At 39.6% G+C, this 16,128-nt stretch overlaps 1 protein-coding gene across 6 annotated transcripts in view; it reads right to left on the bottom strand.

Annotated features, from left to right (window-relative positions):
- Positions 1-880: 880 nt before the first annotated feature.
- Positions 881-16,128, bottom strand: part of LOC138981201 (histone deacetylase 4-like) — a 158,328-nt gene continuing 143,080 nt past the window's right edge. For all 6 annotated transcript variants that reach the window (XM_070354042.1, XM_070354044.1, XM_070354043.1 and 3 more), the window contains 5 exons: positions 13,230-13,348; positions 12,639-12,772; positions 12,100-12,184; positions 11,081-11,216; positions 881-10,739 (listed from right to left, as the gene is read on the bottom strand). In XM_070354042.1, coding sequence (XP_070210143.1) covers positions 10,694-10,739; positions 11,081-11,216; positions 12,100-12,184; positions 12,639-12,772; positions 13,230-13,348 — 520 coding nt within the window. In that variant the 3' untranslated portion in view covers positions 881-10,693. The remainder of the gene's footprint in view (positions 10,740-11,080; positions 11,217-12,099; positions 12,185-12,638; positions 12,773-13,229; positions 13,349-16,128) is intronic.

Here is a 16,128-nt window from a genome sequence, read left to right on the forward strand (position 1 = left end):
CAGGAGCTTGGAGTCTAAGGACTTCCAGAACAGCCTACCTAGTAGGTGATTTGACACTGAGTAGTGGCCACACTCATTCGACTTGAATCCTCCAGACTCCCTGTAATTGCTGTTTCTACTCATCTATTGTCCAATGATGGTTTTCGTAGGAAAGGTCCTTCAGAAAAAGCAACAGGACAAACCTGGAGCGCTAAAATCGTCTTAATCTGGCTACCACTCGGTGAAAAACCTCGTACTTAAGTTAACTTTCATTAGTTAAGATTAAGTTTAATACCTGACTGAACAACATGACATATGAGTGCATGTGTGTGTTTTAAAATCTGTTTTTTTAAAAGTTTAGTTCTGTTGGTGTATGCATGCTTATTTTTCTGATCTTAGCCAGCTCCAGGCTCTCTGTTAGTGTTTGGGTGGACCGGTTACATTTTCATGTCAATGTTTTGCAATTGTTGTTTTTGTTTCATTTTGAGCTTCTACTCGTATGAAGGTTAGCCTTGAGATTTTTAAAGATAATGTTTGCTTGTGGTTTTCTTTTGTGACAAAATACCAAGTTAAATTTCGTTTTGATTAAAGGCCCACGCCACCTCACAGGAGGTAGACAGAACGATGACATCTTTTCACTAAAACAGCAATACTAACCTGACTGAACACATTCACAATCATTGTTTCCCAGTGCTTAGAATTTTTTTTCTTTACTTGTAATGATGTTTGATCAATGATGCGTGAATGTGTATGCTTTCTGTCTGTTATACTGTGAAGTATATACTTTATTTTATCATCAGCTGCAAACTGCCTGCCATTTTAACAGTGGAGAGAGCTTTTGTGGGCATAAGTATTTGCGCACACACACACACACACTGACACACACACACAGCAAGACCAATTATTGTGACAACAAAATTTACTGACAATAATCCAAATGACCAGCTTTATACAATGAAGACAAAACAGTAACACAAAGAAACAGAATACATAGTGACTGACCGACAGTGCAAAACTCAAAGCACTAAATACAAGTATGTGTCTCATATGTAACTTACAAAACTCCAATCATTTCTACAAACCAAAACATTGACGGCCAGGATGAAAAGTTGGGGATAGGAGATGGGAATGGGGGAGGGGGAAAGGAATTGCTGCATGGCAACTCTTTTAACAAAAGATGTGTCAAAAACAGGCTGATTCACAAATAACACACTCAAAAATAATGATCTAACTGTGCGTACACATAACAGGTATTGCGCTGGATCAAAACACAGGACCGTAACAGACTTCTAATGATGACTTTATATCGTTGCATGAATCAAAACTACAACTAGCGAAACAGTGAAAATCAGCGAGCGCTATATCTGTGTGTTGTTTCGAGTTCCCCTGCTTACTGTTACCGAGGCTTTTAGAAAATATTTCTGCTTCTACAAATCACTGTGCATGACTATCAAACTCTCAATTTTCACAAAGAGTTACTGAGCTGGGTATTCAGGTTTTTCTTTCATTTCCTTTTCTCTGTCTGGTTGTTGTTGTGTTTGACATCTCTTCTTACAATAAGGAATTGCGATGAAGAATGTCTGTTGAAACTATTCCAGGTGTCATTTTTACCAACAAATTGCACACAGCAGTGTAGTTTCATATTCAACTTCTCGGCTTTTTCATCTTTCTTTGTGCTTTTTAAAAAATGTTTTTAAATTTTTAATCAATGAGAGTACATAGCAGCTGAAAGTTAAAATAATTAGGTTCAATAAAACAAAATGTTAAGCGAACGACGAAGAAGAAGAAGAAACAAAATGTTAGTCTCTAAACTCATCCACTTTTCTTACTTACTTTTATACTAGATGACCTTTATTGTACATTGTATTGCACAAAGTTCTGAGACACTTTCCAAAGAACACGCATTAACCTCCAACTATTTTTGTTTTCAGTTGATGAATTACTTATGTACTATACATAATATTTGAACCTTTAAAAGAGCGTTTGGAATCAGAGTATTTGCATGAGTTATATCAGAAATTTCTTTTAAAACAGATCTGTATACGCAAACGACAGAAATCTTGCTGTCAAATTAAGCATGGAAAAATTGTACGCATTAAGTGTTTTCAACATAGAATGAATTGTTTCCTGCAAAATCTGTGCCAGTATTTTCCTTTTTTTTAATTCTCTCTCTCCATGCATGCAGTTAAACTGAAGTTGTAATTATAAGCTTAGAAAAAACTATATACTTTAAACCTGATGCTATGAGTAAATTCGCAATTCAACTGAAAAACATCCAACAAACTGATCAACTGCCTACAACAACTTGATGTAGTATTCTCTTGTTTTGTTTTTCTCAAGGAATCATATGTTACTTGATCGGCTCCTACAAAGAAAAAGAGAAAGTAAGGAAAAGCACAGAAGCCTCAAAATCATTAAGGCATCCGTACTATACTTGACAGGGTGATTTACAAAGTCAAAAATGAAAGACGAAGAGAAAGTTCTCGATCTAAGCAATAAAATGTACCCTTTATCTGCTCCACAGATTTCAGGTGTGCAAAACTACATGTGCATGTATCTTGACAGACAATTAGAGAGTGAGAGAGAGCGAGATAGAGATGCAGGAAGGAAGAAAAGAGAGAGATTTTCCAAGTCCGGCTTGGAATTACAACTTCATGAATGCACTGACATTGATCAAAAAATGGATAACAATCAATATAGGGTTGCTTGTTTTTAAGGACCTCAACAATACACGCATGTATGTGTACTTAAAGCAAAATACCAAACCAACATCTTGGACCATAAATTGCCATATCAATTACAAACATGTCTTAATCATTACCCAAGTGTTTTAACAACTATGTACAGTCGCGGAGGAGAGAGGGGGACAAACAGTTCAGGGGCAACTAGAGGCAAAATGGGAGATGGGTCGAGAAAAGGGGGAGGAGAGGGACAGGGCTCCGGGGCCTCTCTTCTCCTGACAACGACAAATTCCAAACAAGAAAAACAAAGTCCAACAAATCACGTCTTTGAAAGCACTTCAAAACCTCTCCTCCAATCCAAAGTCAAGATTGTTTCTCCTTTCTCTACCGACCCCCCCAAAATGGGGAGATCATGCAGTCATGCTCCAAAACTTCACTTGCATCTCACAGTGCAATTGAATGCTGCAGTGTAGGCTTCTTCCGTTTAAAAAAAAAAGTGAAGTATGTGAGATGTCATATCACCAACACGTCCAACAAAGCCAGAGCTGAAAAAAGAGTTCAGTCAGGTAGTTACCGGGCAGAACGTCTGTCACACATCCAAATCCAAACTGAATGGAACACAAGCACTGTTTTAAAGTATGGAACAGCTCACAACATGTACAAATTACATTTATGTGTATAACATTGAAGTATTCCAGTGACACTGTTCAGAAAATTTTTTCATCTTATCCAATGGGTTAAAAAATAAATGATCTTCTGGGTCAAGAAAACTTTCTACAAAAATATCAAGGCTTGACTCTGTCTTTTCACGAGCTATGAAACATTCAGTAGCTAGCTACACTGTCACAAACAAAAAGCAATCTCTTTTCCATTCAACTGGAAATACAAATGAATGCCTATGCATTTAAATTCCTTCAAAATAACAGTAATTAACATGCTTAATAAGGACAAGAATCAATGAATCTGAAGTCATTTTGTACCCAACCGGATGCACTTCAGAGTAGTTCTGCATGATTAGGCATAAGGATCTCCACCATAGTTCTGTGTTATAAGCCTTAAACCAATTGCAAGTGCTTTCGTTAATTTGAATAATAATGTAGAAGTTCCCAGCTTTTTATCCAGGTTTAAAATTAGTTGAACATACGATACTACCCACACTTTTTCCTTTGAAAGAAGTTGTTTCAGTACTATTTCAGTAGTTGTACAGTGTATATGTTTGTCCGGTAGTTAAATACATTCTTTCTTTTGTTTTTTTAAATTTCTTTTACACATTTTATCATTTTAATTGTACCAATTTGCACCAGCTGACCTACCAAAAAGGCTCACCAGATTTAAGTGAAACAGGGAAAAACCTGAAAGTACAACTACTGTACTCCATGCAACATGGGAACAGAAATTGAACTGCCGACATGCAACAACAGAAATCAACACTGAACATTTTCAGGAGATTAACGCTGGACAGTTTCATTTTCAGAAGGTCAACGCTGACCCGTTTCAGAAAACCCCTAAGGGTAAACAAATTTGGTTAGTGCAAGAACTGCAACTTTTTATCATTTCATATTTGATCTTTATATGAAGACAGTCTTCAAGTACGTGTAGAAATAAAGCACTTGCTTTGTCGTGGAGAAGAATTTGTGTACTTCTCGAATGATCTGCTTGTTATTGCATCTTTAATAAGTTTAAATCTGCATTTTCAAAGAAATCAAAACAATGGGCAAAAAAACTCCAAAAAACACCCCCCAAAAAACAGTCACTAATGATACGATGTACAGCTGTATAACAAATGTATATCTAATATTGTTTGTGATGTGTTTGCTCAGATTGTTGGATTGTGTGACAAGACTCTTTAAAGGGTAAAAGCTTACAATGTAAAATATACTTCACAAATGGTGTCAGCACACAGCCTAATTTTTGCTTCAAATTTCACTATGAATATGTACAAAGACATAGCCTGTTGCAAGGAACAACATACAAGTACAGCAGAAGGTGACATCTATGTTATTACAGTTGGATTTGTCCACACTGAAAGCAGAAATAACACCAAACACCAAACTTTTTAAACAGATAAGCCTGCGTCCGATTTTTGAAAGGAACATTATTCATGTTGTGATGCTGTAAAAATGTATGTCACTGTAGGGAAATCAGAGTTAAGAATCGGCAAAGAAAGAAAGACTGACTGACAAGAAGAGAGAAAAAAAGAAAACGTCACTGGGAAACGAATGCAAAGGCAAGAATGAGCAAGAGGCAGCAATCCTCGGCAATTAACAAACAAGTTTTTCAAGTCGCCCACAGGATTAGAACCAAGTAGAAGTGATTGAGCCGAGACAATTTTAAACAAGGGCAAACGATCAGATGACGCACATCTGCTAGAATGCAAAATTGTTCTGTCTGTAATTTCACCGAGAAACTTTGCACTGACGGTGACAATGTCCGCTGAATGAAGCCAGCTCCAATATTGCAATAACAGCAAGGATGGATTAAACCTTGTCTGGTTTGGTCTTAAATAATCTGACTTTGACCTGCATAACCTTGAAGTGGGTCAGTGTGGCATAGCAAATGTGGCAATATATTTTCAGTTTTGTTGTTCATAAAACAACGTTCCGCAACAAAATCTTGAACAATTTCTGAAAATGCAGAGTACAGATTTGTATAACAGTTTTTGCCTTCTTTTAAAAAGAGAAGCAGATAAGGTAATACGTACGTGGTACAAGTAGTCTAAGCATGGGGATTCTGCCTTAATACAAGCCACTCCATGAATATCAAGTGACATTTTGTTTTGGTTTTATTACTGCTGACCTACATCTATAATACATTTTGTTTTCAGAAAATAAGATTCAACAAAACAGCAAATATTCCCTGAAAGGTAACATTCCTATACATGTAAATGACGCTACTGATACCATCAACTAGTTTTTAAATTCATCATTTTTAGTCATCAAGATAGCCTTGTGGTTGGGTGGTGGGGGGCTCTGTATGTTTTACATTACAGAAAGGAAAAATAGATTTTTACCCCCCAAAAGTATGTGTCTAACTTTGAAATGCTGAGGATTGAAGATGCTTGTGGAAAAAAAATCTGCTGATACATTGTACTTGAATTAGTTTCTATGCTTCAGTTCACCAGTTTCAAACATTACTCATGTCAGATTCATAAAACATCTTTAATGCACCAGGTTTTGTTGCCTTTCTAAAAAGCTTTTTGCACATGTGTGCAACAGTGTTCAAGATGATTCTTTTCACAAATGATGAGCAGCGGAAGTATTGCATACACACACGCTCACACACACCTCTCTTTCACACACACCTCTCTTTCACACACACACAGAGTTAATCAGCACAAAAGGACCACTTTGAGATGAATATTACTCTGAACCACAACGACGATCTAACTGCATGATCACAATGAGATTAATAATAATACATAGTAACAGCACAGAAGCTGAGGCCTGTACGATGTCAATCCAACAAGTGGTACACAGAGTAATTAGCATGAACAACAAGCCACATACAGGTAGGCATCACAAAGATTCCAGCGATGATGAGTAATTAAGAAACAAACACGCAAACGACCAACAATATATTGTAGCGATGAAATAAGGGATGATTTGTCAGTCAAGCTTGGCCCAGGCTACAAGATAAGAATGTTTCAACACAAGAAAAAACATTAAACATTTTCATGGACAAGGGGGGGAAACAAAAACTGCACAAAAGCATCAGACTAGAAAATCGTCAACTGTTAAAAACCCGCTCAGCTTTTTATGTTGCATGAAGCATAATTTAACAGCTGTCACACAACTGCTGCGCAGCGTTGCTGCAGTTTTTAGCAGCCTACAGAAAACAATGGAAACATCAATCACATTAAGTCGCTATAAATGCTGTTTGAATAACCTTTCTTTATTTTTAAACTTCACACAATAAACTTTATTCATACAATCATCTACCTGTACAAGCACAATCTGAGAGGTACAGAATATATCCAACAAACACAGGTGCTACACATAGTTATGGATGTCATCTGACAAACAAAAAATTCACCTAACAACTAGCGCAAAACAATACGAAAAATAGGAAACTCTTGCAACAAATAAAAGCTCACAAGAATAATTAAGTACAAAATGAAACACAGCGACAAACAGAAAATGACAAAGTAACAAAAACACTGCATGTAATGGCTCTATCACATCAGATTCATATATATCCTCTGTACAACCAAAGAATAACAACCAGTCCAGAACAAAGTCTACAACACAATGTTAAAATCCAGCGATAGAAGTTGGCTTCCTACGTACATTAAGATATAAGTCACTATTTGCCAAGATATAATCATATGGCATCAGTGGTAAGACAATTGGATAGAACAGGTTCTTGAACACAAAACCAACTGGGTTAATTTTTCCAATGTGGCATTCTCCCCCCCCCCCCCCCCCACCCCTTCAATTAAGATACATGACTGCAGTAGGTATAAATCTTATTTTGTAAATGGGACTGAGTGAACAACAAAACCAAAAGCAACGGACATTTTACAACACTGTTCTGCTCGGCAGGGGGGGGGGGGGGGGGGGGGGGGGCTGAAGCTTTGTTCTCGCTTTGGAAATTATACTGAACGCTGTTCACTAAAGCTGGACTATAAGCAAAGTGCTTTGCTGGCTGTGGACTAACAGACCACATTGTCATAACTACCACGAACTAAGATCACTGCAATATGCGCTTCTTGCTGTTGAACACTACAATTCATTGTTCTAAACCTTGTTTTCAAAAAAGGCAGGGTAACCCTAAACAATACACAGACTTTCCATCTCATCGGATTCAATGAAAGTCAGATTCCAGTAACAATGAGCTATGAGGGTTTTGTGTTCAGAAGGCTTTATGTCGATAAACAACAGACTGTCGAGCAACTAGTCACTTTAGTCAGCTCAAACTGAATTTGATGGATTAAACTGGATGAGAACCAAACATGATGTGATGTACTGTTTGCCCCCCCAAAAAAACATAAGTTGCCAAACCTGAAATAATGAACTGCATGAACAGAGTGTAAGGGTTCACTGGCACTGGATTTGGACTTCAAAGAAATGACAGACTTTCAATCAAAGCATAAAAAACTCTTCTTGGCTGGGTAAGGAATATAGCCTCTTTCTACTACAATTACTGAATGCTCCTTGCAATTTTGAAGTATTGAAAAAGGTAATCTAAATTTGACCCAACTGTGCAACTTTTCTTCTTCTTTTAATGTTCACAATGTCAAAATTGGCAAAGGAATCTGAATGTATTAAATATTTTGAGCCCCTGCTGCTTCATCTGTGAATATGGTCATTTGAGATGTAACGGAACGGGCAGAACCCATGAACAAATGATATGACAAAGCCATTACACAAGAATTCCATTGCACAGTAAGTCCATAGTTATCAAGTGGTACAGATCGGAGCCCTTCGAAAAGTTTTAAAATGTTCAATTGCAAGAGGAAATTAAACTATTCCAACCAGCTCAATATGCATCAACCCTTGGCATTTCCAATAATAATAAAAGAAAGAATTGCAGCGTTTGTTTCACATGTGATCATTACTAGTCATTAGATGCAGGTTTGGCTACTTTAAGTAAGAAGTGTAATCAGTGAAAATAACTAAAGCTTGACAGTTTTGTAAAATAATGACGATGATCACTGAGGTTCAAAACAGTCAATTTGAATGCAGCATTCCAGAAACAAAAATCAAATCAAGAAAACTGACTGCTACACGACAAAAATACAAGAGGAATTTGTACAGAGTATTTTAACAACTTGGGGGCAGCGTAAACAACAAGATTACAGCTACATCACCAACATGTACATCAACTGTTTCAAAAAATATTTGTTCACAGCCAATCTTTCAGCAGTCATGCCCAAAGCCTTCCTCCAAGTCGCAGTTGCAGGTGATGTGCCATCCTTGACTCTTTCCGTGAATTCAAACCATCAAAAACCCTCACTCACAACAGCCATACACTTTTTTTTATCAACACGTAAAAACAGTATCTCTGATCGACAAAAAGAATTCTCGCCACAGAAAATGACGTTTATACACAAAAACTCGATATTCAACGGAGATTAACATATCAATTGATATTCAACACAGACACTTAGTGGAGGGGCAGTCAAGAAAGGTGGGTGTACCAATAAGTGTATTGCTCAGGAGATATAGATTGTTATATATAGACAGCTCTGGTAATTAACATGTCACAATCAGCCACAAGAAAACACAACTGTTGTACCTAGACATCATGATACGTAATCCAATTCAAATATACAGAACATTTCTTCAGTCTCATCTCCAATTTTTTTTTCTCATCCTCTTGCTTCGCCATGGTATTTTTGTCCTCCTTAATTTTCTCTTCCTTTCTTTCCAGAATGACATCTGAACTTGGTCACATCACAGGCGGTCATGTTGATAGCCACTGTATCATGTTGATAGCCACTGTATCATGTTGATAGCCACTGTATCATGTTGATAGCCACTGTATCATGTTGATAGCCACTGTATCATGTTGATAGCCACTGTATCATGTTGATAGCCACTGTATCATGTTGATAGCCACTGTATCATGTTGATAGCCACTGTATCATGTTGATAGCCACTGTATCATGTAGAGTCCACGTATAATCCAACTGATGATAATTTGTAAGAAAGTATGACGCACAAGCACAACACGATACAAAACAGTTATTTCGTCAATGTCGCTCTTCGCTATGGCTACTCAGGTCACATTCACGACGAAAGCAACAACAAGGCTATTTAGGCGGATACCCAATCCTCTCTGGGGAACACCCACACAAAAAGAAGAAAACGAAGAGAGAAAAAAAGAGGACACAGCTTCGTGTGCCATCATCGATGCTCCCTAGGAATTAAGACAAGTACCCACAGAGGCACGGTTGAGAGGCGCTCACCACTTCATGGCACCGGTATCGGATCCAAAACAAGTAGCATCAAAGTCAAACACGCTGACGTACATACAGCAACATCAGCAAAACACAGGATACTTGGCTCATGGACTAAAACGCAGTCAAGGTCCACTACAACGAGCCTGGTCATGTGACACAAAAACACGAAAGTCTTTAGTACCCTGGGGGGGTTTACATTTTATATCCAGCTGGCAACTTGCCAGGCACGAAGCACTGTAGATCCCCAGAGAATCTCAGTTGAACATTGTAACACCAAGTCAATATACGCAGGTCCAGGTGAACAATACAATGAATCTGTGATGCTGACACGGACGATCTGGCAAAGAGACCGCTAGATGCGATGAGTGCTAGATGAAAGCCCATCTGGACAAAACAGCTGACAATGGTGGTTTGTGGCTCACAGTCTTGATGTCCACGAAAAAACTGTCAAGCTGTTAGGCGTTACAAGCACTTCTGGCACCAGCTTCAGATCCTGCTCGCAGCACAAAAAGCTGATCCTGCTCGCAGCGCCAAAAGTTGATTCTGCTCGTAATGCCAAAAACTGATCTAAGCCATTGGTCATGCTAAATTGTCAGACCCTGATGGCTGATCCGGCTTCCAGTAGTCACACTTGAGTGTCACACACACACACCGCTCCTCAGCACAGGCTTCCACAGAAACAATGAGCTCCAGATGATGGACGTGCACAGGGCCTACTACTCACTGTTCAACAGAAAGCACACTCAAAAACCTAACCAACAATGAAGACTTGCTAAGCAGGACCACGACCACTACAGCGTATTTCCACAAGATGACAAGTCATAATGATGATCACCGACAACAGATATTCCACAAAGAACATATCAGGTGGCACTTCAGGGGGGAGACAAAAACACAAGACAAACGCCACATGTGCAGGGCAGCCAGTTCCGGGCTTTTTGGGCCACGACCACACAGGTTTGCATGGAGGGCTAGCAGGGGAGCCGTCAGGGGGGCGTGGAGCGGATTTTGTCCCCATGCACGGGCTACGAATGTGGAGGTCTGCGAGACTACTCTAAAAGGACTGCTTGACGCCACTGCTATGATCCTTGGTTCTGTTCATGTTACAGGTCACTCTCACTCGGGTCGCTTAGGTTCCTTCATCCATCGGTTCTGTATCCATTTCGACCGATCCACTGCAACAACAATGGGAAAAGTTTCAGCAGACCATTCTGTGCAGTTAACTCTGTTTCAAAATTATCATCTTGTTTGAGAAATAAAACAGCAATATTGACCAGTATGTGACCATTAGCAACTTCATGCAAAAAAGATCATTTTTATAAAGACAATAAATAGTGTGTGTGTGTGTGTGTGTGTGTGTGTGTGTGTGTGTGTGTGTGTGTGTGTGAGTGTGAGTGTGTGCGTACATGTGTGTGCGTGTATGTGTATGCGTGCAGGGGTGTTAAAGAGAAAGAGATAAACATTCGAGCCCATGTGTGATGTCTTCTCACGGGACAGGTGCAAATCAATTCTCTACCTTGGCTTGGCAGTGACCATGGAGAGAGAAGCAAGGGCAGTGACAGTGTCCGCCTCCACAGTCTCCATTTTCTGCGCCTCCATTAGGGTTTGGTTGAGGGTGCTCAGGTAACGCTTTACACACGGCCAGTGGCGATCTGAAAAGTAAAGACCGTCCAATAAACAGCCATGCTTTTGTTGAATGTGTCACAATCTAAATACATCACGTGCCATCATTCCTTACCATCCTGATGAAGTCAGCGACAGTCTGACGAACATTTCATAACAAATTTACCGAAACTGGTTGCTGTTGTTGTTTTCTTTTAGTTGGAAAGAAATGGTGTATCAGAAGTCCTAAAGACATGGATGCCCAAACTGAAAAAGATCTGCATGTGATTTCTATTCACAAAAAGCTATAGCACTGTCTCGAAACTAACGTGATAGTCGAACAGAGTTGTGCCCCTGGAACGGCAGGTAGTTCCGGTTTGTGTTTGCAAAATGGAACCGCATGACAATCCGCCCTTCAACTTCTTTACCCGCGTAGTTTAAACAGCAGACACAGTAACGTTTCCCTCCACCACTAATCTTCTTATCTTGTTCAGCCATTTTGGACGTAAACAAAACAACCGGAACTACCCGCCGACAGCGCCGCGGGCTATGTCAGGGACGGACAACTCTTATCACTTTTGTTTTGAGACAATGCTATAGGAAACACACAAGACAAGCAGTAATCTAATAACAAAACACAATCACGGATCAACCTTCTCTCTGATGTGCAACAATACTGGCAAATGTACCAGGGAATAATAGACCAGTGGTCACAATCACATCACTACTTAAATAAGAAATAAATCGATCTGCATCTAAGATCGAACAAATCTCCACCCTTAGCCCACCAGGCGCAGCCAGGATTTGAACACTCGTCCTTCTGCACAGGAGGTTGGCATCTTATCTACTGGGCCACTGCGCCTGCCTGAAATTCTTTGCAACTCTGAACCCTTCTTGACAGAGCAAGCAGGGAGGACAATTGTTTTCACTTACTCTGTATCCTGATGGCAGTTTGCAGGGTTTCATAGGCTGGCTCACAGATGGGACGTGTCAGTTCTTTTTCCTCAATGGGCAACAGCTGATGAAACAAGACAGGAACTCAGATTATAAAACTTGTAAAACTATGTCATAAATAACCCCAGATTTGCTATGTATGCTGCGTGGAAATTAGGTAAATAAAGTGAGACGAAGTACGGAATGTTTACCTCTCCATACACACATTAACAGAACGCATGATCTTGCTTAGCACTCTCTCCTCCCTCTTTGAACAGCAACTTGCGTGCACACATTCCAAAAAGAAGACCTCAAATGTTTCCAATCTCTCTCTCCCTCTCTCTCACGAATACGCACACATTCACACACACAAACGCTGACAGATGGACAGACAGACGCACACACTCACTTGCTCATTTTTTCTATTCTTACACAAACACTCATATTTTACTTAACTTTTAATTCTCACCCTCACAAAGAAGCAAATCCACAACATTTAAAATGTACGCTGCATCCAAACACCTGTAATGGAAACTCACCTCATCACCAAGCAAGGCTCGAACACAGGCCTCAGTAGCATCACAGATACTCGTGACGTCATAACCTCCCTCCAGGGTCAGCACGACCTTGCCACCTGCCAGCGACATCAGCTCTCTAGTCATGTGACCAAAGCCTGCAAAAATAAAACAGAAATTTGTACAAGTGACTAAGTAATCATTATCAAGAAGAATTGAAAATCTCCTGATAGATCCTGTGTAATGTTCGCCGTTATGCTACATGAATTCCAAAATGTTTACTTTTCTTTCAGTACATGATATCAGTTCCATGGGGATATTTTGGGAGAAAGCCAAAGAATTAGTCAAAGGAAGATACCTGAACATCAATCATTTAAATTTAGCTTTAGCATGAAAAATTCTATGATACTTACACTGCAAACCTGTTGTCAGCAAGATACGTCTCATTCTAAAATTCAGCAAAAGGGCAAAACTAAACAAAAATAAAACAAAACAAGACAAAATAAACTAAACTAATTTAACTAGCAAAACTTAAGAAAAAAAAAGAAGTCAAATATGATTTTTGTAATAATTAAAATCAAAAATATTGCTGTAACTTTTCTCATTGTAACTCACAGGCAGCGGAGACCTCGTATCCTCCAAGGGCAGTAGGGTGGCCTTTGGCAGCGTCAAACCCAGATGATACCAGCACGCATTCCGGGTTGAACTCACGAGCTATTGGCATCACGATGGTCCTGTGGAAGACAACCAAACAAAATTTTTGTGTGTGTTAAAACACAGAAAGCGGTCATTAGTGTGCAATTAAATTCCTCTTCTGTTTACCATGTAAATCAACGGCACAGTTACACCATTCTTATTTTCAGTTTGAACATATGGATGATACTCTTGCAAGTACGATTCCTGACTCTGACAGAAACCAGTCACTCTGATATGCCAGACACTCAAACATAGTATAAAACGCAGCCATTACATTTGTCAAGAAGAAATCAATGAAACGAAATATCAGCAGACATGTATGACCACTTGCCAATTTTCTTGCAGGGATTTTGTTAACAAAATACTAGCAATTGTCAGTAAGTACTGGTGTCACATGACTGATGTGAACCAGTTGATTGGCTAACTTTTCCACAGAGCGTATTCTTACGCCCTTTGCCAAAGCGAGACTGTACTCTCATCCTCAGAATGAATTAATGACATGTAGCTTATATTCTCCACAATACCAAATGACCATAAATTTTCTGCTTCTCAATTAAAGCAGAAGTGGGGTTTTTCTGACAGATTGCATGTGCCTGTGCCACAGTTGCCACTGATCTAAAAATAGAAGCCGCTGTGTCTCGTCTCATTTTGAACTTGCATAGATTCTTCTCATATGCTGTGTTAGTGGCATGTACCTTATTATCCACATTACCAAATGATGAGTTAGTATACAATTCCCAGCGGCTAACAGTGTTATTCCGACAACGTACCAGCTAGATCAGCATTTGGAAGTCTACTGACTCGATCGACTCTGTCATACGTAGCAGACTACACTGAAATACGACTGCATCAGTTCAGTAAATGAATGGTTTCCGAATTATTATTTCAAGGCAAGAACAATCGGAATCGAAAACGTGTAGGGTTCAGAACGTTCTTACCATATATAAGACTTATTACCAGCCTACCTCATGCGTGCAGACTCAGTGCAACGTGACGAGCAATTTTTGTTTTTGAAATGAGACTGCAGTGGTTTGATTGCTATAGCCTAGCAGACGACATAAACCCCGCTCAGCAAATTAACATGTTGGCAAAATGTGAACGAAAAAACGATGGGGATATAATACATGTAGGGTTCAGAGCATTCTTACCGTTCATATTTAGTACCAGACTCCCCGATGAGTGAAGATACCACACGAGAAACATACCACATTTATTTTAAAAATGTGCTAACCGTCGACAAGTCCAGGGGTGGGAGCAACAAATCTGAGCTATACTGAAAAAAAATGTGTTTGCTGCAAACTAAACACCAGGCTGAGACCTCTGCTGACGTTTTGCGAAGCCATTTTCTAAATGGGCAATTTAATCGTCCACCAAGTTCATCCAGTCGTTCCTCCACTTGTTTTTATGTAAGCTCTGGTCGATCTTTCGTGTCTTCGACTCATCGGTAATTAGCTCCATCTTAATAAGTAAACCCAGCTCGCGATGTCTAGGTTTCATTCGAGACAAAAATGGCGGACGGCATGTTATTTCCGGAAGCATCTTCAGTTTTATGGATCGGAAATTGCGCGAACCAAAACACGGAAACCGATATAGACGCGATTAGGATTCAGGTTTTTTTCCTCACTTTTTTGTTGTTGTTGAAATTTTTGCTATACGGAATTCCGTAATTATACGGAACTACTCCCACCCCTGCAAGTCATTGGAGTCAATTCAAGGGGCACCACTCTGCACAGTCAATCCGTCGAAGCTCGACTGGAGGTTTTGAATCGCAAATTACTTTGAGCACAGTCCTTTGTACGAGTTCAAATGAGGTCTCTATGAAAGATCATCACTTTTTAGCTTAACGCTACACTGGAATTTACGAACAGAAATTAAAACAAGAGTTTGCGTGTTACGAAAGCACGACACATTTGAGACAGCCCACACAAAAGTGGATCTTACACGACCTGACCACACAGTTCTTCCTATCCAAATGCGTGTAGCAAAATCAAAAATTTTAGTAATAAATTTTCATTTGATTAATATACTTACCCAACTCACATATAGCAATTAACCCTAGTTCAGTGCTTAGCAACGCTGTATACGTCCCCTTGGTAACAAGGGAAGCCACTCTAAAAAAGAGTGACCCATCCCATAATGCCAGACTAACTACCTGTCTGACTTCCGTATGCGCGCACATACGCCGCCATTTGCATCATTCCGAAACGCAGCCCAACTCACTACTTTTTTAGACCCAACCACACCCACAGCGGGGAGGAGGGAGGGAATAAACGATGTGAGTTGGGTAAGTATATTAATCAAATGAAAATTTATTACTAAAATTTTTGATTAAATTACATATCTTACCCAACTCACATATAGCAGATTGCTAATAGAGGTGGAGGGCACCTTATCAAAGCAGAAATAAAGAATCTGTCCTACCGCTACCAAAGCAAGTAACGCAGAACAGCCATCCTATCTCAATGCCGAAACATCTTTGAGATAGACATAGACGAAACATCCTTAGAAAGCCAGTAGCCGACTCAAGAACTTATGCCAGGAGACCAACTCAAAAACCAGCTAAAGCGGAAGACCAACTTGATCTCTTGCTTCATAATAACGTGGCTGTAGTAAAGGGCAAGACTGCCCTGACACCACCTGCCTGACTCTGCCACCAGACACATTTTTGCCAAACTATGTTGGAGGCCCACTCGGCTAAAGTGACTTTCAAGAAATCCATACACTGCACCCCGTTGAGTGAGATAAAAAGATGTTTTTAAGTTTCTAAACAAATGTGCAGAGCCCCCAACAGAAAACTGCTTGAGGGCTCTAACCGGAC

The sequence above is a fragment of the Littorina saxatilis genome, linkage group LG12 (assembly GCF_037325665.1).
Source record: "Littorina saxatilis isolate snail1 linkage group LG12, US_GU_Lsax_2.0, whole genome shotgun sequence".
Lineage (NCBI taxonomy): Eukaryota > Metazoa > Mollusca > Gastropoda > Littorinimorpha > Littorinidae > Littorina > Littorina saxatilis.